The following is a 21980-nucleotide window of genomic DNA, read 5'->3' as shown; positions in this document are numbered from 1 at the left end:
GGTGTCTAATTAATCATTTGATTTTGTCTTATGAATCATTTGATTGCATCTTATTAATCACATGATTATGTCTTATGAATCATGTGATGGTGTCTAATTAATCACTGACATTGTATATTAATCACATGATTGTGTCTTATGAATCATGTGATGGTGTCTAATTAATCACTGACATTGTATATTAATCACTTGAAGTTGTCTTATGAATCATGTGATGGTGTCTAATTAATCACTGACATTGTATATTAATCACTTGAAGTTGTCTTATGAATCATATGATGGTTTCTAATTAATCACTGACATTGTATATTAATTAATCACTTGAAGTTGTCTTGTGAATCATCTGATTGTGTCTCATTAATCATTTGATAGTGTCTATTAATCATTTGATGTTATCATATGACTCATTTGATGGCGCCTCATTAATATTTTACGCACTTTATGTATTTGAGGATTTCTTACTCAATTAAATTCAGTTCAGTTCCTTTCAATTCAGTTCACTTCAGTTCAATTCAGTTCAGTTCAATTCAGTTCAATTCAATTCAATTCAAATTCAATATAATATATCGTCATCATTGGCCACATCTTTTTTTAAGTTGCTCAATGTTGTCATCATGACAATTTTCCATTAATGTTTTCTCCATTTGACCTGTGTGTTCATTAGTCAAATTTATTTACGTAAAAATTCATTACTTGTTTGTAGTTTTTTTCCATATAATATTTGTCTGTTATCCTTACTGAGAAGGATTTATTTGGTAGCTGAACTTTTATTGTTTCTTCTTCCTTCCATGAATTGTTATTGTCATAATCATCATTATTTTTCTCGAAACTTTTGTCAGCCTCTTATTAAAATATCACGTTTGTTTCATGCCGACGAGGAAATTTATTCGGGAGGAATAGAAAATATCCTCTTTGTAATTTCCATTGCTAAAAAAAAATATATGCAAGATTTACGAATTTGATAGTTTCATTGGCAGAAGTGATTTTCTTTTTCAGCATCATTGTAAAATCGGTTTTAAAAACAAATGACAAATGACATGGAGGAAATTACACCATTTACAGCGTATGTATTAAAATGTGTACCGAAAAGTCGTGTCGTTACTATGATTTTTTAAAAAGTGTAACAAATTTATATTTTAAGACCTTTGTATCTTCAGAATAAAAATTGGGAACAAAACATAGAAAATGTCTGAATGATAGAAACGTAAACTAATATAACAATGGTTAGACAGCTTGCAGCACGTTGCAGTGATTCAACTAATTTTTCCTTCATAATTACATCTGGGGCCTCTCTGTTTCTTTCGTTGCTCTCTATGCTCACGGGTGACTTAAGGGCACGTGCCTCGCAGGTTTTCGCGTTATTTGACAGTAGTATATATGGGTTGGTAGGACATAGCCCTGCATCAAAAACGTGGCCGCGGGCTGAACTTGCCACCATACACTTTACATGACCGCTTGTGTCCTCAGCTATTGTACAAAGAACTGCGTCTGTCCAAGACTTGATCAGCGCGCGTGTGGAAGCAGTCAGCTGAGCACGGAGGGAAATAGTAAACTTTTAACGTCCACAATGGAAACCGTGTGGTTGTGTACAGTGTAATAGAATATTTTAAACTCTGTGAAGACAATCAAATTATTTCACGCTAGAAAATTGACAGACTATCGAAAGGAACTTAAAACAATACATGCATGCCAAACACAAGGTAAGATGTTTCAGTACTTCAGCTTGCACTGTCCAGTACAGTGCTTCAATTTATAAACGCAATGTTGGGCTTTACGAATTTCAAGAATCTATGCAATCCTTAACTTACAACCAAAAAATCTAGAAATGAATTCCATTGGCAGAAAGTAACCTGTTTTAAAAAGTGTATTTACCATGAAAATTAGGATTTCAGATGTTCTAAGCCATATGAACGCGTTTGACGTCTTATAACAATGCAAACATCTTCATATTGTTTGCTCTCTCTCTCTCTCTCTCTCTCTCTCTCTCTCTCTCATACCCTTTTTAAACCAGAATCCCCAGTTTATGTAAGAAAAAGGTAAACAGTCTTGTAGAACAGAGACATGTGCAAAGGCCATGCCTTATCAAACCATCTAACAGTGTCGTCTACTTGTCCGCTTTCTTGTACCTCAGCTATTAGTTTTGTCGTGTCAAGAAGTGTGAATACTATTTGCTAGGAAACCATGCCAAATTGATGTTAACTGGTTATGGTCACTATTTGAGAAAGACAATTTGTATTTACAATCTTATATCACTAGTGTCTTTTCCTTTCGCTTTCTTTCGTCTTTTCTTTAATACTTGCCATGAAATCTATGCCTTCGATTGGTATATGTTGGTGTCCAGGCTGACATATCGGCCATGAAATCTATACCTTCGATTGGTATATGTTGGTGTCCAGGCTGATATATCGGCCATGAAATGTAGGCCTTCGATTGGTATATGTTGGTGTCCAGGCTGACATATCGGCCATGACATGTAGGCCTTCGATTGATATATGTTGGTGTCCAGGCTGACATGTATGCCCTGAAAAGTAAGTCTTTGAATGGTATATGCCAACGACTTCCAAGCTGATATTCAGTCCATAATGTTTTCTAGATGCAGATACTTCCACTGTAGAATTCTTTCCGTGAAGATTTTGGTACTTTTTGGTTAGAGGTTTATGCAGAGAAACACAGGATTTCCACATAGAAATAATGTTTACACATAGAAACAGGACGTTTATACATAGGAATAAATATTTCTACATTGAAACAAGATGCTTATACGTAGAAACAAGATATTTATACATAGAAATAATATAATTATGCGTAGAAACAAGAGGTTTATACATAGAAATAATATAATTATGCGTAGAAACAAGAGGTGTATACATAAAAAGAAAATGTTTTACATAGAAACAAGATGTATATGCATATAATTAAGATTATGCATTTAAACATGATATAGAAACAAATGTATTCCCTTTATGCTAAATAATGTGTATATTCTAGAATTTAAAACTTGAAGTGAACGATGGACGATCTCCTTGTATCGAAAAATATTTTTTTAAACGTGAGGTGGATTTAACGGGGGATGCATTTACACGTGGGATGGATTTAAGGAAGAAATAAAGAATTGTGCGTTTGTTGTACTTTTTATCTATTTTCCAAATTAGTGTAAATACCGCAAATGAGCATTATAGAATATGGCTAGTCGGATGACTCTTTGTCCGATAAATGCCAATGATATTATTGTCATTAATTTATTTAGATGTAATCGTTCTTATTGATTTTGTGTATTAGGTCAGCGGTGTTTTGATGTCCTGTTTTTATTTCCAATCTTGCACTCAGTGTGAATTTTGTTTCTGCCCGTACCAATCATATCTTTTTAGCTTGAATGTATAATGTTTCTCAATATTGTTTTTTTTTTTTGGTATTGTTTTAGTTTTTGTTTGGGTTTTTTCAATCGTATTGCCTGGGTACCACGTGATCCCGCTTGTCCTCACATTGGATCATGGGTACGTGTGAATCCTAAAGCATATTTGGAATCTCTGACTCCTGTCCGCATGATTTTGAGTCTCGACTCGACGATCAACGAAGTTATTCCGTAGGTCGGTGATACTTAAACATATAACCCAGCAACGACAGCGGCATATTTGAAGATCTGAACTTGATACTCTGAATACAACATGTATATCATATAATTCGTACATGTAAAAAAAAAGTTATATCCATCCTGATGCAAGGTCTGAAAATATGGAGCTAGAATGGGAGTGGATTGAAAGGATATTATTAATTTGCCACAGGAAGTCTCTATACTGTGGTAATATCTGTTTAAATAGAATCGTGTCCATTGCATTTACCCGAATCCAGTTCATTTCCTTTTTTGTTATGTCTGAAAACCTTAAATAGTCCAGAAAAGGTGGCACAGGCCAGAAATAAATATGTAAAATATATAGTCACTCATTTTATTATATGTTTAATAGCGTAATAGAACCGAGAGATAGTGTTATTGGCGCTTGATGGCGGGGCATAGCTGGGCGTCCAAAATACACCATGTAGAACAACGACAGAACATAGAATTCCAAATCATTATCCATCAATCATTTGACGTATATACAGAATGGACCACGTGACACGGCTTGTTATTATGATACAAATGAACACTGCCTCTGACTCAGTGTAAACTGCACTTCGCTATTAGCCAACACTTGGGTACTAACGGCAGTTGCTCCAGGCGCCAGAGGTCTCTTAGGTGCCAAAATCCCTTTTTGCCATCATTGTCTCCCCGGGCGCCATTTACCTTTAGTACGCCACTGCATGGTATAAATAAATTAATGCAAATATAAGTTTTATTGGCCGCATTGCAAATCATTTGAAGATTATGAGGGAACTGTGTATGTTTTTCCGTCTGACGGGTTTGCATCGTGTGATTCACTTTGACAATTTTGTGTGTAGTCATATAGGCTGGTATTTATAGGTGACATGTGGTATGACATATTTCTGAATGAAAATGACGTCATTGTGACTTCTAATGCACAGTCCAGTCATTCTTCTTAACCTTTGTATTTAGGTCATTTTTGTTAAAACACTATTGCCTATGGAGTCATATAGCATGGTGTGTAATTATGACATTACTTTAGTGAAAACAAGATCACAGTTACCTATATTTGACGGTCTGGTGAGTTGATTTACCATTGTGATATATCTCAGTTTCTCCTGGTTATGGCAGTCACACTTTTGTATTTAGATTTGTTGTGTGGAGTACTACACCTTGTAGTCATACTCTGATCACTGAGATTTGCAGTCCGTGCTGGTGAATTTGGTTATTTTGTCTTTATATATAATTCTAGTGATGACTATCATACATTGTGTAAAGTTTAATATCATCATGGCTAAAATGCGAAGACTGTAATATCCTTTGACCTGAGACCGTGTGGAATATTGCTAGTTGTATGCATTTCGCTTTAAAAGGCTGTGTCTAATGGTACTAGTGACATAGCATGGTCATTTCACTTTTAAAAGGCTGTGTCTAATGGTACTAGTGACAAAGCATTCTCATTTCACTTTTAAAAGGCTGTGTCTAATGGTACTAGTGACATAGCATGGTCATTTCACTTTTAAAAGGCTGTGTCTAATGGTGCTAGTGACATAGTATGGTCATTTCACTTGAGAAGGCTGTGTCTAATGGTACTAGTGACATAGCATTCTCATTTCACTTTTAAAAGGCTGTGTCTAATGGTACTAGTGACATAGTATGGTCATTTCACTTTAGAAGGCTGTGTCTAATGGTACTAGTGACAAAGCATTCTCATTTCACTTTTAAAAGGCTGTGTCTAATGGTACTAGTGACATAGTATGGTCATTTCACTTTAGAAGGCTGTGTCTAATGGTACTAGTGACATAGCATTCTCGTTTCACTTGAGAAGGCCGTGTCTAATGGTACTAGTGACATATCATGGTCGTTTCACTTTAAAAGGCTGTGTCTAATGGTACTAGTGACATAGCATGGTAATTTCACTTTAAAAGGCTGTGTTTAATGGTACTAGTGACATAGCATGGTCATTTCACTTTAAAAGCTGTCTTTAATGGTACTAGTGACATAGCATGGTCATTTCACTTTAAAAGGCTGTTTTTAATGGTACTAGTGACATAGCATGGTCATTTCAGTTTTAAAAGATGTGTTTAATGGTACTAGTGACATAGCATTCTCATTTCACTTTTAAAAGGCTGTGTCTAATGGTACTAGTGACATAGCATGGTCATTTCACTTGAGAAGGCCGTGTCTAATGGTACTAGTGACATATCATGGTCGTTTCACGCTAAAAGCTGTGTCTAATGGTACTAGTGACATAGCATGGTCATTTCACTTTAAAAGGCTGTGTCTAATGGTACAAGTGACATAGCATGGTAATTTCACTTTAAAAGGCTGTGTTTAATGGTACTAGTGACATAGCATGGTCATTTCACTTTAAAAGCTGTCTTTAATGGTACTAGTGACATAGCATGGTCATTTCACTTTAAAAGGCTGTTTTTAATGGTACTAGTGACATAGCATGGTCATTTCATTTTAAAAGGATGTGTCTAATGGTACTAGTAATTTCACTTCAAAAGGCTGTGTGTGTGTTTTCGTCTGTATTTCTCTTGTTTTTTGTCCTTGTTGTTTTTCTTTTGTTACGTTTAATTACATGCTGATGAATGTAAAGAACCACGAATCCAAACAAATGTCGTGTCATGACGTAGAAACGTCGATGTAATAATGTCGACAATATGTGCTGCTTTACATGCTCGTCTTCGCATAGGTAAAAACATGTAGAATGATACTGAACCTCCTCTAAAGACGTGTAATAACATGAAAAGCGTTCCTGGACCTCCTCTAAAGACGTGTAATAACATGACAAGCGTTCCTGGACCTCCTCTAAAGACGTGTAATAACATGACAAGCGTTCCTGGACCTCCTCTGAAGACTTGAAATAACATGAAAAGAGTGTCTGGACCTCCTCTGAAGACATGAAATAAAACAGAGCAAACCATATCTTTCTAAAAGTTAAAACATCAAAGATTTGAAATTTATTGAGGAGAGACTTTTTTACTTTTGCTGTGAGAGATGGATAGATAGAGAGGCAGAACATAACACACACACACACACACACACACACACACACACATATATATATATATATATATATATATATATATATATATATATAGTACAGGATTACCCATTAAGCACACTAAGCATGTACATATTAGGGCACCAGCCCAACAGGGGCACCAGAAAAATTTCAAATTAACTGTTAATGATAACATTGGATGAATTATTTATCTGCATGAATACGTATTTTGATTTGGAATGATGGAAACACTGGTATTTTCTTATTTTCCCAATGTTTAGCTTTAAATATCCTTCGTTTGTTTGTTTGTTTTGAGTTTCACATTATTATTTTTTTTGGGGGGGGGCATCATATTTTCAGTGTTTATGGCCCTGAACGGCCTTACTCCCTCGGTCTAACTATCTATCTATCTTGCTATTGATACACATGAACATTCATACAATTTGCAAGTCTGTTTTGACAAATACAACAGAGTACAATTAGTAAACAGAGATTGCTAGCAATGAGAATAAATATCTGTATGAAGACAGATTAACACGAATTTTAAGGATAGTGAAGGTTGTCATCGACACGTCTCGAAAGAAGCAGAGAAGAAAGACACAATCTAGAAGTATTCAATAAAATGCTGGTTTACATAGGGCTACAAAGCATACAATCAAATGCTGTTTTATACAGAACCAGGAATCATTCAAACAAATGGTGGTTTTAATAAACTTAAATTGAGGCTATTAGGTAAGGAATAAATACTTTTTTTAAAAATAATCTTTTGTGCAAATGTTTTCATGTCCTAGAATCATATATCAACAAGTAGAAGAAAAGAGATCAGAAAATACATAAAAACGTATGAAGAACAGAATTTGAATATTTACGAGTAACATAACGATTATTTGATAACAACGCTATTATGAATTTTCCTGAAAGCAATATACTAAAGCATATGTGTCAAACTCAAGGCCCGCGGGCCACATCAGGCCCGGCGTACAATTATATCCGGCCCGAGAGAGAATTTTAGGCAAAAATATCTTTTAATGGCCCTGCGATATAAAGTGCAAATCAAATTCCCTAATTAGCAGCCTTGCCAAACATCCAGCTCTGACAAATTGGCATAAGAGCGAAAATGGGTATGCCAATGATTTTTTATTATTAAAACTTTTTTCTGTTTTAATTTATATTAATGTTTAAAAAAGGTTTAATTTTCCGCTTATTGAATGTTTATCCTGTTCGGCCCGCAACCTTACGTGTGATTTGAGTTTTGGCCCGCTGAGCGATTGAGTTTGACACCCCTGTAAACTAAAGCATATGAAATTCTTGGAATCGGGTCGGGGTAAATATTTTTATAATATCTACTTTATTTATGGTTCGAATGAAAAGTATAGTATACGTCGTACTATGCATGTACATACATGTACATGTTTACTTGCCAACCAATACAACAAGATGTAAGTCATTGTCTCTTTCATCTCTATTTTTGCCGATCTGTCCACAGGCGTGTACTAAGAGGATTTCCGTGTTCTCTATCGTCATGTTGATGCAGTTTGACATCACATTTTTGTCTTGACCATAAACCTGTTAGGCACATGCGCCTTTGAAGTAATTTTAGGAACTGTAAATAATTAGTCCAGAAAGAAGGATAATCAAGACAACTGATAAATCAAGTTAACTGCACGAGAAATAAATGACTTTGATATATGTTGCAATTGACGTGCTGTGTTAGCTACAAGAGAAATAAACGACTTTGATATATGTTGCAATTGACGTGCTGTGTTAGCTACAAGAGAACTAAACGACTTTGATATATGTTGCAATTGACGTGCTGTGTTAGCTACAAGAGAACTAAACGACTTTGATATATGTTGCAATTGACGTGCTGTGTTAGCTACAAGAGAACTAAACAACTTTGAATTATGCTGGCAATATTGTCGCCGTAATTATTTCCCACGTAAGGGCGACTGAATAATTTGACTAAATGAAACAAAACAAATATATTATCTTAACTTCTAGTGCTTTCGAGTCTTGAGTTGACTTGTCAGACTGTTTTTGTCTAGCTTGGTTGCTTGCTTTCTTGTTTGCCTTGCTTTATTCGTTGGTTTGTAGCAAATAAACTTTTCTAGATTTCAACTCTGTTTTCTTCTAATGTTTTCAGAAATAGCAAGATGAAGTGGACTGCATTTATTATATTCGTGTTTACACAGCTGCAAAGCATTACACCACAAAGTAAGTACCTCTAATTGTTATATTTATGTTTATACAGTTGCAAAGGATTACATCACAGAGTAACCACACATGTTATATTTATGTTTATATAGTTGTAAAGGATTACACCACAAAGTAACCACACATGTTATATTTATGTTTATACAGTTGTAACCGATTACACCACAAAGTAACCACACATGTTATATTTATGTTTATACAGTTGCAAAGGATTACACTACAAAGTAACCACACATTTTATATTTATGTTTATACAGTTGCAACCGATTACACCACAAAGTAACCACACATGTTAAATTTATGTTTATACAGTTGCAACCGATTACACCACAAAGTAACCACACATGTTATATTTGTGTTTACACAGTTGAAAGGATTACATCACAAAGTAACCACACATGGTATATTTATGTTTATACATTTGCAAAGGATTACATCATAGAGTAACCACACGTCATATTTATGTTTATACAGTTGCAACCGATTACACCACAAAGTAACCACACATGTTATATTTGTGTTTATACAGTTGAAAGGATTGCATCACAAAGTAACCACACATTATATTTATGTTCATACAGTTGCAAAAGATTAATCCACAACGTAACTACACATTTTATATTTATGTTTATACAGTTGCAACCGATTGCACCACAAAGTAATAGTAGAATCTAACATCTCTCTCTCTCTCTCTCTCTGTCCCTCTCCCTCTCTCTCCCTCTCTCTCTCCTTCTCTCTGTCCCTCTCTCTCTCTGTCATCATCATCATCATCATCATCTCTCTCTCTCTCTCTCTCTCAATTTAACGTTTCATAGATTACAAAAAAATATATATCTTGTCCGATGCCTATTATGGGATATAAAATCACTTTAAGGACGTAAATCAACAAATGTTTTACTTTTAAAAATAATATTAAACTTTGTATCGTCTTTCTTTCTTGTTAGTAACCTTATTCCGGTAATGCAGCAAAACGGTACCTGTTTATGCTTTTTAATAAAAGATTTAACTAGCGCACGTGACTGTAATTGATATAACATCATCATTCATCATTCGTGTAAAGCTTTTGTTCATTAATTTGAAAACCGTAGTCTGTTCAGATGTTTCGCAACAGTCTTTTTATGCACTATCTAATCACTATTGTAATCAAATTGCCGTTCTCTTTCTAGATATCGTCTGTTCAAATCCAGCGGACATCATGTTTCTGATGGACGGTTCTGACAGTATTGACCAGCAAGAGTGGGAACAAGAAAAGAGCTTCGTCTCTCGTTTGGTAAATGATCTTGACATTTCCAAAGACGCAATTCACGCTGGCGTGGTTATTTATAGCGCCGATATTGGCGACCATATTGGTCTGACACCATTCAAACCCAAGCCCGTGCTCCGAGCCAGAATTACTACGCTCCGTCATCCCACTGGAATTTCTACTAATACTGCAAAAGGAATAGAAAGAGTCCGTGAGACCTTCAAGTCCCAACCTGCAAACCGAAAAGGAGCTCAGAAGGTTCTTATCGTCATCACGGACGGGAGCTCCGAGAACCCTCAGGCCACGTTAGAACAGGCAAAAATGGCGAAAGAAGAGGGGATTAGGATCTTTTCAGTAGGGGTTGGAAATAACATCTTCACAGAAGAACTGAAACAGATTGCATCCAGCGAAAAGAAGTACTATCCTGTACCAGATTTCAACGCCTTGAGAAGCATTGAAGCTGATGTTAGGGCAATGATTTGCAGAGGTAATGAAATATCTTCACAATTATTGCATCAGTGGTTAACTTCGGCATTACGTGTGTCGGGTTACATATTAATGTAAATTTGATTACGTAGTAGGACTGTGTACTCCACTATAATCTCTTTCTAGCACTAAAAATGGCATGCCATATTTGACAACGATAAATGAAGCCTTTTCGGAAATGTTTTATCTGGCGACCGGTCAGTAGCGATTTGCAGCGGAAGCTTAAGATATATATATATATATATATATATATATATATATATATATATATATATATATATATATATATAGAGAGAGAGAGAGAGAGAGAGAGAGAGAGAGAGAGAGAGAGATTACGTTTTGCTAAAACAGAAATATTAAACCACATTCTTGGTGGCATTTTTCCATTTTCAAATGGCGTATTGTTTTTAGTAAATTTGCATTGATTTTATTGTTTAACTGGACCATTGGCCAATCAATTGTAGAAGAAAATTGAACATGTAAAATATAATTCTGTAAAAGTGATCAGATAGAAGCAATTGAATTGTTTTGTTATCAACTGCAAATTTGATACGTTATATATACTTTATATATATATACGTTATATATAATACACCACGGTATACTGTTTTTAAAAAAATAAAATCTTTGCTTACCAATTCACTCACTATATAATACAGAATAAGTTCTTTTGGTAAAATGTACGCCATCGGGTCCATTATATTTGCATCCGATCATCAAAGAAATGTATGTTGTTGCTCTTTGTTGTTCTTGCTGTTGCTTGTTTTATTATTATTATTATTATTATTATTATTTTCAGTGATTACCACTACCAAGACGCCACCGGTTTCATTTGCACCTCCCACAACACCACCGTTAATCCCTCTACCTCAGAGTATGCCTGTCTATCTGTCTGTCTGACTGTCTGTCTATCTGCTTATCTTTCTGTCTGTCTATTTTTATGTTTGTTTGTCTGTCTCTTTGCCTATAGGTCAGTTTATCATGAATTTAGCTGTGCATTTAAACATTTATATTAACTCTCAATAAATTCATCAAGTAGCTATTGCAGTGTGCTGCTCAATCTATCGAAATCGTTTCTTTAAAGAGACTCTTTAACAAAAACTTTGGGAGACTCTTTAACAAGAACTTTGGGAGACTCCTTAATACAGACTTTGGGAGACTCCTAATTAAGACTTTGGGAGACTCCTAATGAAGACTTTGTTGAGACCCTTCAACAGAGACATGGGGAGACTATAATGAAGACTAAGAGAGATACTCCCCAATGAATAATTAGAGTGACTTTTAGCGAAGACTTTGGAGAGACTCCCTAATGAATATTTCAAAGAGAATCGATATTGAATACATACTGTAATGTTATTATGAAGTCAAAATTGTGTGTATTCTTGACACTGACAATAAATTACATCCTTGTACTTTGACCCCATACAGCTTAAATTCATAAGCTGTTTCAACATTTAAGATATCCATAAATGCTGTACACACATTGTTTAATATTATCTGCGGTTTTAATGATATGCAAAAATTATGTGTATGAATGTTATCTTTATTGCCAGTTTTAGTGTTTATATGAAAAAAACAAAACAAACTCCAAATGGTCAGATTTAAAAAACAAAACAACACCAGATCTGTAAATTTGATACAAATTCAAAGATGCCTTTGAACACATGACGTGTAATTAGACTTTTATATATCGCACCTAAATCCTCAATAACGCACACTATATTAACATTGAGACATCGAAACATTTATTTATCGATTTATCGATTAAATACTCGATTAATCGATAATATAATTATCGTTCTACAACAGATCGTATATGTGACGTTCCGGCTGACATCGTCTTTGTCATTGACGGGTCTGACAGCATCAGTGATCCGGATTTTTCCCGCCTGAAGAACTTTGTTGCCAACCTGATCGATAACTTTGAAATCAGTCCGCAAGCCATCCATGTCGGCATGATAGTGTATAGTACACTCATCGGAGAAACTGTGGGGTAGGGATTTCACTCTCTTTCTCTAACACACACACACACACACACACACACACACACACACACACACACGAACTTATTCGCCCGTATATGCTTTAGCTGAATGCTTCAATTTTTATTACTAAGGATGAAAGTAAAAGTAAACTGTATTTCTTTTTGCAACCTAATCAAGAAGTTAATATAATTAATATAATTAATAGTTAAAAGCAACAAAATAAAGTTTAAGACTCTTGTGAACAATACTTTTCCTTGTCATTATGTTTCTCTATTCAAAGAAGAATTTAATTTAGTTTGCATCATTGCCGTGAATATATGGCCGAAAAGGATAAAACAAAGACAGACTATGACGAAAACAATTTTTAGTATGACGTAACGATATGTATGTATGTATGTATGTATGTATGTATGTATGCGCACCCTATTTGCATTTTAAAAACACTCAGTGTCATTTTTTAACAAATTTCATACTAAAATATCCTGCATGCAACAAATCCAAAAGGAGGGAAGATACGGGATATTATCTACAGTATATCATCCGTCTCCAGTCGAAATTTATTCTGGTAACCTGCATTGTCTTATTTGTGATGATACCCCCTGTTATACACTTATTACCTTAATGGAGTCTGTATGATGGTACCCACTGTTATACACTTTATAACTTAATAGGGTCTGTCTGATGGTATCCCTGTTTGTACATTTATGTGTGTGTTATGTTATGTTTCTCTATCTATTCATCTCTCACCGCAAAAGTCAAAATGTATCTCATCAAGAAATTTCAAAAGAACTAGAGCTCTTGAAAATTTCCATGCTCTTCTTCGTCGTCCTCAGTTATTATTATTATTATTATTATTATTGTCAACAGCAACGACAACACTATCAATATGATTAGTATTTTATTTTTCATCAGTCTGCAGCCATTTAAGAGTAAGTTGGTTTTAAAAATCTTTGCTCGGAATTTGGCACACCCGAAATTCGGTACGAACACTGCCAAAGGAATCTCCGCCGCTATAGAAATGATCGGCGAACAGGGTCGACAGCACGCTCCCAAAATCATCGTGGTCATTACAGACGGACGATCAACAAATCCACGAGATACTATTTACCAGGTATCTATCTATCTATCTATCTATCTATCTATCTATCTATCTACCTACCTCTCTAGCTAGCTAGCTATCTAATTATCTAACAAAAGGATTTTTAATTTTTCTAGATGACTGAAAGTGAAGGAATTTCTTTTCATAAATCATACAATAATTCAGATGTTGAGTCAAAGTCGTTTCATTCTAAAAAGAATATGGGTTATTTCAACACAGTTCATTCATCTTTCATACCACCTGGTGCATGTGACTCCCATTTTTACAACGAAGCTATCACACAAATATATTATTTAATAATCATCAAAATCGATATTATATTAATATTTCTAAATATGAACTTGAGTCTTTACATAATCTAATATTTGACCTGAGTATTGTGATTAAAACTGCTGATAAATCAAACACTTTTATTATTATGAATTAGGAAGGCTATATTAAAGAAGTTGAACGTCAATTAAACGATTAAAAAGAATACTTCAAAAATTATAAAAGAATACCCATCATTAGAAATGAAATCGAAAATTTCCATATGCATTGTTGAAATTGCTAAGAATAATAATCCATATATGAAGAATTTGATACTTTCCCTCTTAAAATACGCACACATACATATTATACACAAAACTCTTGACCACAGTTTACCTTTAAATTATCCAGGATGACCCTTTACGTCAGATCGTAACTCATCAACTGAAACCGTATCAAAATGTATTGATAGTGTTTTGCAGTCTTTAATAAAATCACTTCCTTCAAACATTAAAGATACTACCGATTTCATTTTATTTTTAAAAGTTGAAGTTTATTCCACATCTATCTGTTAATTCAATCATGGTATCTCTAGACTTAAAATCACTATATACTAACATACAGATGGTATTGAGGAGTATAAATATTTTCTTGATAATACTACTACTAATAATTACAGTGAAGAGATTTGTAAAATCATGAAACTTATCTTGGAAAGTAATAATTTTCATTTTACAATGGAAAGTCCAATGCCTCATTCATACATTTTCATTTTACAATGGAAAGTCCAATGTCTCATTCATGCATTTCCCTTTTACAATGGAAAGTCCAATGACACATTCATACATAATGAATTGGAAAGTCCAATGACTCATTCATACATTTCCCTTTAACAATGGAAAGTCGAATGACTCATTCATACATAATTTCCAATTTACAATGGAAAGTCCAATGACTCATTCATACATAATTTCCATTTTAAAATGGAAAGTCCATTGACTCATTCATGCATTTACCTGTTACAATGGAAAGTCCAATGACCCATTCATACATTTCCCTTTTACAATGGAAAGTCGAATGTCTCATTCATACATAATTTCCAATTTACAATGGAAAGTCAAATGCCTCATTCATACATTTCCTTTTTACAATGGAAAGTCCAATGACTCATTCATACATAATTTCCATTTTAAAATGGAAAGTCCAATGACTCATTCATACATAATTTCCATTTTAAAATGGAAAGTCCATTGAGTCATTCATACATTTCCATTTTACAATGGAAAATCCAATGACTCATTCATACATTTCCCTTTTACAATGGAAAGTCGAACGTCTCATTCATACATAATTTACAATTTACAATGGAAAGTCCAATGACTCATTCATGCATAATTTCCATTTTAAAATGGAAAGTCCATTGACTCATTCATACATTTCCATTTTACAATGGAAAATCCAGTGACTCATTCATACATAATTTCCATTTTAAATGGAAAGTCCAATGACCCATTCATACATTTCCCTTTTACAATGGAAAGTCGAATGTCTCATTCATACATAATTTCCAATTTACAATGGAAAGTCAAATGCCTCATTCATACATTTCCTTTTTACAATGGAAAGCCCAAAGACTCATTGATACATAACTTCCATTTTAAAATGGAAAGTCCAATGACTCATTAATACATAATTTCCATTTTAAAATGGAAAGTCCACTGACTCATTCATACATTTCCCTTTTACAATGGAAAGTCCATTGACTCATTCATACATTTCCCTTTTACAATGGAAAGTCCAATGCCTCATTCATACATTTCCCTTTAACAATGGAAAGTCCAATGCCTGATTCATATATAATTTCCAATTTACAATGGAAAGTCAAATGCCTCATTCATACATTTCCTTTTTACAATGGAAAGTCCAATGCCTCATTCATACATTTCCATTTTACAATGGAAAGTCCAATGCCTCATTCATACATTTCCCTTTTACAATGGAAAGTCCAATGCATAATTCACACATTTCCCTTTTCACTGGTTTAGGTTTGATTTTTAGATGATATGTTTATAATCCGGAACCATTCAGAAGATGAACTGACAAAATATTGTTCGCCTTAATCATTTTCATCCGACGATTAAATCTAGTACATACAATGTCATTTTTAGGTGTAAATTATCATAATAATATTATCTCTACAAATGTTCACGTACAAGAAACTAATACTCACTCTTTACATGAATTTTCTTTCATGCTAATAAATACTGTGTATGGAGAGATGAATAGACTAATTAAAAAAGTTAATGGATTCATAGGTTACCTATTTTGTTGCCCAATATCCTTAATACCAAGGCACAGTATACAAATTGTAATAAAAGAATTGATATATTGTATATCATATATAAATATAGAATTGTTTGTCTCTGCAATATATATATATATATATATATATATATATATATATATATATATATATATATATATATATATATATATATATATATATATATAAACCAGAAGCAAGTACAGATAATGCGTGTACTTCATATTACACTTGAGTGGGTAAATCAGTAAATTGGAAATCATGTATGTATGTATGCATGCATGTAGGTAGGTAGGTAGGTAGGAATGGTTATACATTTCTTTATTTCTGCAGGCTAATTTGGCTAAAATGCAAAAGATGACCATCATTTCCGTGGGAGTGGGGTCTCAAATTTTCGATGCTGAGCTGAACCAAATTGCCTCCTCAGGGGAACATTTTTATGTCCAGGACTTCGCAGCGCTTGAACAAACCGTGCAGGCGTTACGAAACCTCATCTGTTTGTGTAAGTAAAACCTCAAATTTCGTCTGTATATCGACATCATCTGTCAAGGTACATCTGTCAAACTTTCGTCTGTGTGTGTATACTGACATCATCTGTCAAGGTAAATCTGTCAAACTTTGAGTTTATAGAGATTGCAGTCCGAGTCAGATAACTCACATATCAGGACCTAATCTGTAGTTTTAAGTTAAAACTCGGCCTTTCACAGCCTGGAGGACCTATGCATAGAAAATATCCATCTACTTGTTTTTCTAAGTATTTTATTGATCCGAACCTTATATATGCATGCTATGTGCTAGTGTATATTTATACTGACATTGTTTGTGTAAAAAGCATACAATTTCATTTTTAATATATGCAAGTGATAACGTGACCCACTTCTCTTACATCGCTAATACTGCCATTACGCGCAAAAAGTCGTATACGCCAAATCATCAGAATAATATTGAACCCTGAACGATATTGGTCCTAAACAGTCATGTTTCATTCAAATCACATCACAATATGAGCCATGTAATTTCTCCCTCGAACTGAGAAACCCGGCCATTTTATTTTTCACAGTTGTACGAATATGTACGAATTATTCCGGTGTTGATCGGCGACATACTTGTGTCAACTGATTTCATTCGAAAGCTAGAACACAAAATGTGATGACGTCATCGTTGTAAACATAAGAAGCCCAAAACCACACAATATCAGAATCTCCTCGGCCCATGTTCGCTCTTCATAGTATTCCAAGACACCAGATCATCACCAATATTCACGCGATTCTTATTGTTATCGCATTTTCTTCTCAGATCCACTTAAAAAAGCGGGGTTTGCCTCTCTTCATTCCCTCTCGAGTCAATTTGTGCACAGTGTGCGAATGTTTTTGTTAATAGATTAGTCACTAACAAATTTTGTCGAATAATCACATCACAACTTTTGGAGCACTCCCGAAAAAGAACGGAATTACGAGCGACTTCATTGAATGAACAAAGGCTTGGCACTCCTGAGTTCTAAACTGAATTTTTGAACGTCGTTTAAACCTAGCAGCTTGATTCTTTCAAAGACTGGTTAATATCAGATAGTTAAGTCTTGTGTGTTAATACATAGTTTATCATGGTAAGTCTTGTGTGGTAATACATACGTAGTTTACCAAGTCAGTCTTGTCTGTTAATATATACGTAGTTTACCACGGTAAGTCTTGTGTGTTAATACATACATAGTTTACAGTTGTACGTCTTGTGTGTTAATACATACATAGTAATCCATGGTAAGTCTTGTGTGTTAATACATATGTAGTTTTCCATGGTAAGTCTTGTGTGTTAATACATACATAGTTTACTATGGAATGTCTTGTGTGTTAATACATACATAGTTTACCATGGTAAGTCTTGTGTGTTAATACATACGTAGTTTATCATGGTAAGTCTTGTGTGTTAATACATACGTAGTTTATCATGGTAAGTCTTATGTGTTAACACATACGTAGTTTATCATGGTACGTCTTGTGTGTTAATACATGCGTAGTTTATCATGGTAAGTCTTGTGTGTTAATACATACGTAGTTTATCATGGTAAGTCTTGTGTGTAATACATGCATAGTAAACCATGGTAAGTCTTGTGTATTAATACATACATAGTTTACCAACATAAGTCTTGTGTGTTAATACATACGTAGTTTATCATGGTAAGTCTTGTATGTTAATACATACATAGTTTACCAACATAAGTCTTGTGTGTTAATACATACATAGTTTATCAACATAAGTCTTGTGTGTTACTACATACGTAGTTTATCATGGTAAGTCTTGTGTGTAATACATACGTAATTTATCATGGTAATTCTTGTGTGTTAATACATACGAAGTTTATCATGGTAAGTCTTTTGTGTAATACATACATAATTTATCATGGTACGTCTTGTGTGTTAATACATACATAATTTATCATGGTAAGTCTTGTGTGTTAATACATACGTAGTGTGTCGTGGTAAGTCTTGTGTGTAATACATACGTAATTTATCATGGTAATTCTTGTGTGTTAATACATACGAAGTTTATCATGGTAAGTCTTTTGTGTAATACATACATAATTTATCATGGTACGTCTTGTGTGTTAATACATACATAGTTTATCATTGTAAGTCTTGTGTGTTAATACATACGTAGTTTATCATGGTACGTCTTGTGTGTTAATACATACGTAGTTTATCATGGTAAGTCTTGTGTGTTAATACATACATAGTTTACCAACATAAGTCTTGTGTGTTAATACATACGTAGTTTATCATGGTAAGTCTTGTGTGTAATACATACGTAATTTATCATGGTAATTCTTGTGTGTTAATACATACGAAGTTTATCATGGTAAGTCTTTTGTGTAATACATACATAATTTATCATGGTACGTCTTGTGTGTTAATACATACATAATTTATCATGGTAAGCCTTGTGTGTTAATACATACGTAGTGTGTCATGGTAAGTCTTTTGTGTAATACATACGTAATTTATCATGGTAATTCTTGTGTGTTAATACATACGAAGTTTATCATGGTAAGTCTTTTGTGTAATACATACATAATTTATCATGGTACGTCTTGTGTGTTAATACATGCATAATTTGTCATGGTAAGTCTTGTGTATTAATACATACGTAGTTTATCATGGTACGTCTTGTGTGTTAATACATACGTAGTTTATCATGGTAAGTCTTGTGTGTAATACATAAATAGTTTATCATGGTACGTCTTGTGTGTTAATACATACGTAGTTTATCATGGTACGTCTTGTGTATTAATACATACGTAGTTTATCATGGTAAGTCTTGTGTGTAATACATACGTAATTTATCATAGTAATTCTTGTATGTTAATACATACGAAGTTTATCATGGTAAGTCTTTTGTGTAATACATACATAATTTATCATGGTACGTCTTGTGTGTTAATACATACATAATTTATCATGGTAAGTCTTGTGTGTTAATACATACGTAGTTTATCATGGCAAGTCTTGTGTGTAATACATAAATAGTTTATCATGGTAAGTCTTGTGTGTTAATACATAAATAGTTTATCATGGTAAGCCTTGTGTGTTGATACATACGTAGTTTATCATGGTACGTCTTGTGTGTTAATACATACGTAGTTTATCATGGTACGTCTTGTGTGTTAATACATAAATAGTTTATCATGGTAAGTCTTGTGTGTTAATACATACGTAGTTTATCATGGTAAGTCTTGTGTGTAATACATAAATAGTTTATCATGGTACGTCTTGTGTGTTAATACATAAATAGTTTATCACGGTAAGTCTTGTGTGTTAATACATACGTAGTTTATCATGGTAAGTCTTGTGTGTAATACATAAACAGTTTATCATGGTAAGTCTTGTGTGTTAATACATACGTAGTTTATCATGGTACGTCTTGTGTGTTAATACATACATAATCTATCAGGGTAAGTCTTGTGTGTTAATACATACGTAGTTTACCATGGTAAGTCTTGTGTGTAATACATAACTAGTTTATCATGGTACGTCTTGTGTGTTAATACATAAGTAGTTTATCATGGTAAGTCTTATGTGTAATACATAAATAGTTTATCATGGTACGTCTTGTGTGTTAATACATAAATAGTTTATCATGGTAAGTCTTGTGTGTTAATACATACATAGTTTACCAACATAAGTCTTGTGTGTTAATACATACGTAGTTTATCATGGTAAGTCTTGTGTGTAATACATACGTAATTTATCATGGTAATTCTTGTGTGTTAATACATACGAAGTTTATCATGGTAAGTCTTTTGTGTAATACATACATAATTTATCATGGTACGTCTTGTGTGTTAATACATACATAATTTATCATGGTAAGTCTTGTGTGTTAATACATACGTAGTTTATCATGGTAAGTCTTGTGTGTAATACATAAATAGTTTATCATGGTATCACTTGTGTGTTAATACATACGTAGTTTATCATGGTATGTCTTGTGTGTAATACATAAATAGTTTATCATGGTAAGTCTTGTGTGTTAATACATACGTAGTTTATCATGGTACGTCTTGTGTGTTAATACATACGTAGTTTATCATGGTACGTCATGTGTGTTAATACATAAATAGTTTATCATGGTACGTCTTGTGTGTTAATACATACGTAGTTTATCATGGTAAGTCTTGTGTGTAATACATACATAGTAAACCATGGTAAGGCTTGTTAATTAATACATACATAGTTTACCAACATAAGTCTTGTGTGTTAATACATACGTAGTTTATCATGGTAAGTCTTGTGTGTTAATACATACACAGTTTACCAACATAAGTCTTGTGTGCTAATACATACATAGTTTACCAACATAAGTCTTGTGTGTTAATACATACGTAGTTTATCATGGTAAGTCTTGTGTGTAATACATACGTAATTTATCATAGTAATTCTTGTATGTTAATACATACGAAGTTTATCATGGTAAGTCTTTTGTGTAATACATACATAATTTATCATGGTACGTCTTGTGTGTTAATACATACATAATTTATCATGGTAAGTCTTGTGTGTTAATACATACGTAGTTTATCATGGTACGTCTTGTGTGTTAATACATACGTAGTTTATCATGGTAAGTCTTGTGTGTTAATACATAAGTAGTTTATCATGGTAAGTCTTGTGTGTTAATACATACGTAGCTTCGCATGTAAGTCGTGAACTAATTGAACACTAACTTCCGCTTAACCTCCTCACAAAGCGTTTGTAAAGACTCAGTTTTTCAAGGTAAACTCGTCGGTTTACAATGGACTTCAACCTTTCTTCGAGGAAGGATCTGCTAATGTATTTGAGTGAATTACTACACACAAAATGAGATGGACAACTTTGTATATATCCATGCGTCATGTAATAGTATGGGCTCTGTGTTATTTAAACACTAGAACGTGCACTGGAGCATAATTCCAGTGATTAGGTAATTTGAAACATGCAGCCTGATTGTGCCGAGTGTAAATATTCGTGTGAGTGAGCGTCATTGCCTTGGGGCAGCCGGACAGAAATAAATCAGTAGGTGTGCCAGAGAAAATGAACGATGTAAGAATTTGTAACTTATGTCATCTTTTGTATGAACATATTGTTTTTATAAAACCTGGAAAATAGCAGGTAATGAAGGTAACAATTGCAGAGCGTGTACTGTAAAAGTCAATTTTCAGCCTTCAAGGCAGCGCCAGCTGCATATCGTTCTTGTTTATTTCACTCTGAGCGCCCTATGAATTATTACGCATCCATCAGAATTTATGTTGCCCCCGGATTTA

At 33.8% G+C, this 21980-nt stretch overlaps 1 protein-coding gene across 1 annotated transcript in view; it reads left to right on the top strand.

Moving 5' to 3' along the window:
* The first annotated feature begins 1546 nt into the window (after nucleotides 1-1546).
* LOC149789649 (uncharacterized) overlaps nucleotides 1547-21980 on the top strand; it is a 66048-nt gene continuing 45614 nt past the window's right edge. Inside the window, exons 1-7 of the mRNA XM_089971672.1 lie at nucleotides 1547-1700; nucleotides 8734-8804; nucleotides 9971-10534; nucleotides 11333-11407; nucleotides 12343-12526; nucleotides 13431-13629; nucleotides 16523-16691. Of these exons, the coding sequence (XP_089827798.1) occupies nucleotides 1687-1700; nucleotides 8734-8804; nucleotides 9971-10534; nucleotides 11333-11407; nucleotides 12343-12526; nucleotides 13431-13629; nucleotides 16523-16691 (1276 nt within the window). The 5' untranslated portion in view covers nucleotides 1547-1686. The remainder of the gene's footprint in view (nucleotides 1701-8733; nucleotides 8805-9970; nucleotides 10535-11332; nucleotides 11408-12342; nucleotides 12527-13430; nucleotides 13630-16522; nucleotides 16692-21980) is intronic.

This window comes from Sinohyriopsis cumingii, chromosome 10 (assembly GCF_028554795.1).
Source record: "Sinohyriopsis cumingii isolate HCF-2022 chromosome 10, ASM2855479v2, whole genome shotgun sequence".
Lineage (NCBI taxonomy): Eukaryota > Metazoa > Mollusca > Bivalvia > Unionida > Unionidae > Sinohyriopsis > Sinohyriopsis cumingii.
Note: the sequence above shows the minus strand (reverse complement) of the source record. Positions and strands in the feature narration are given on the sequence as shown.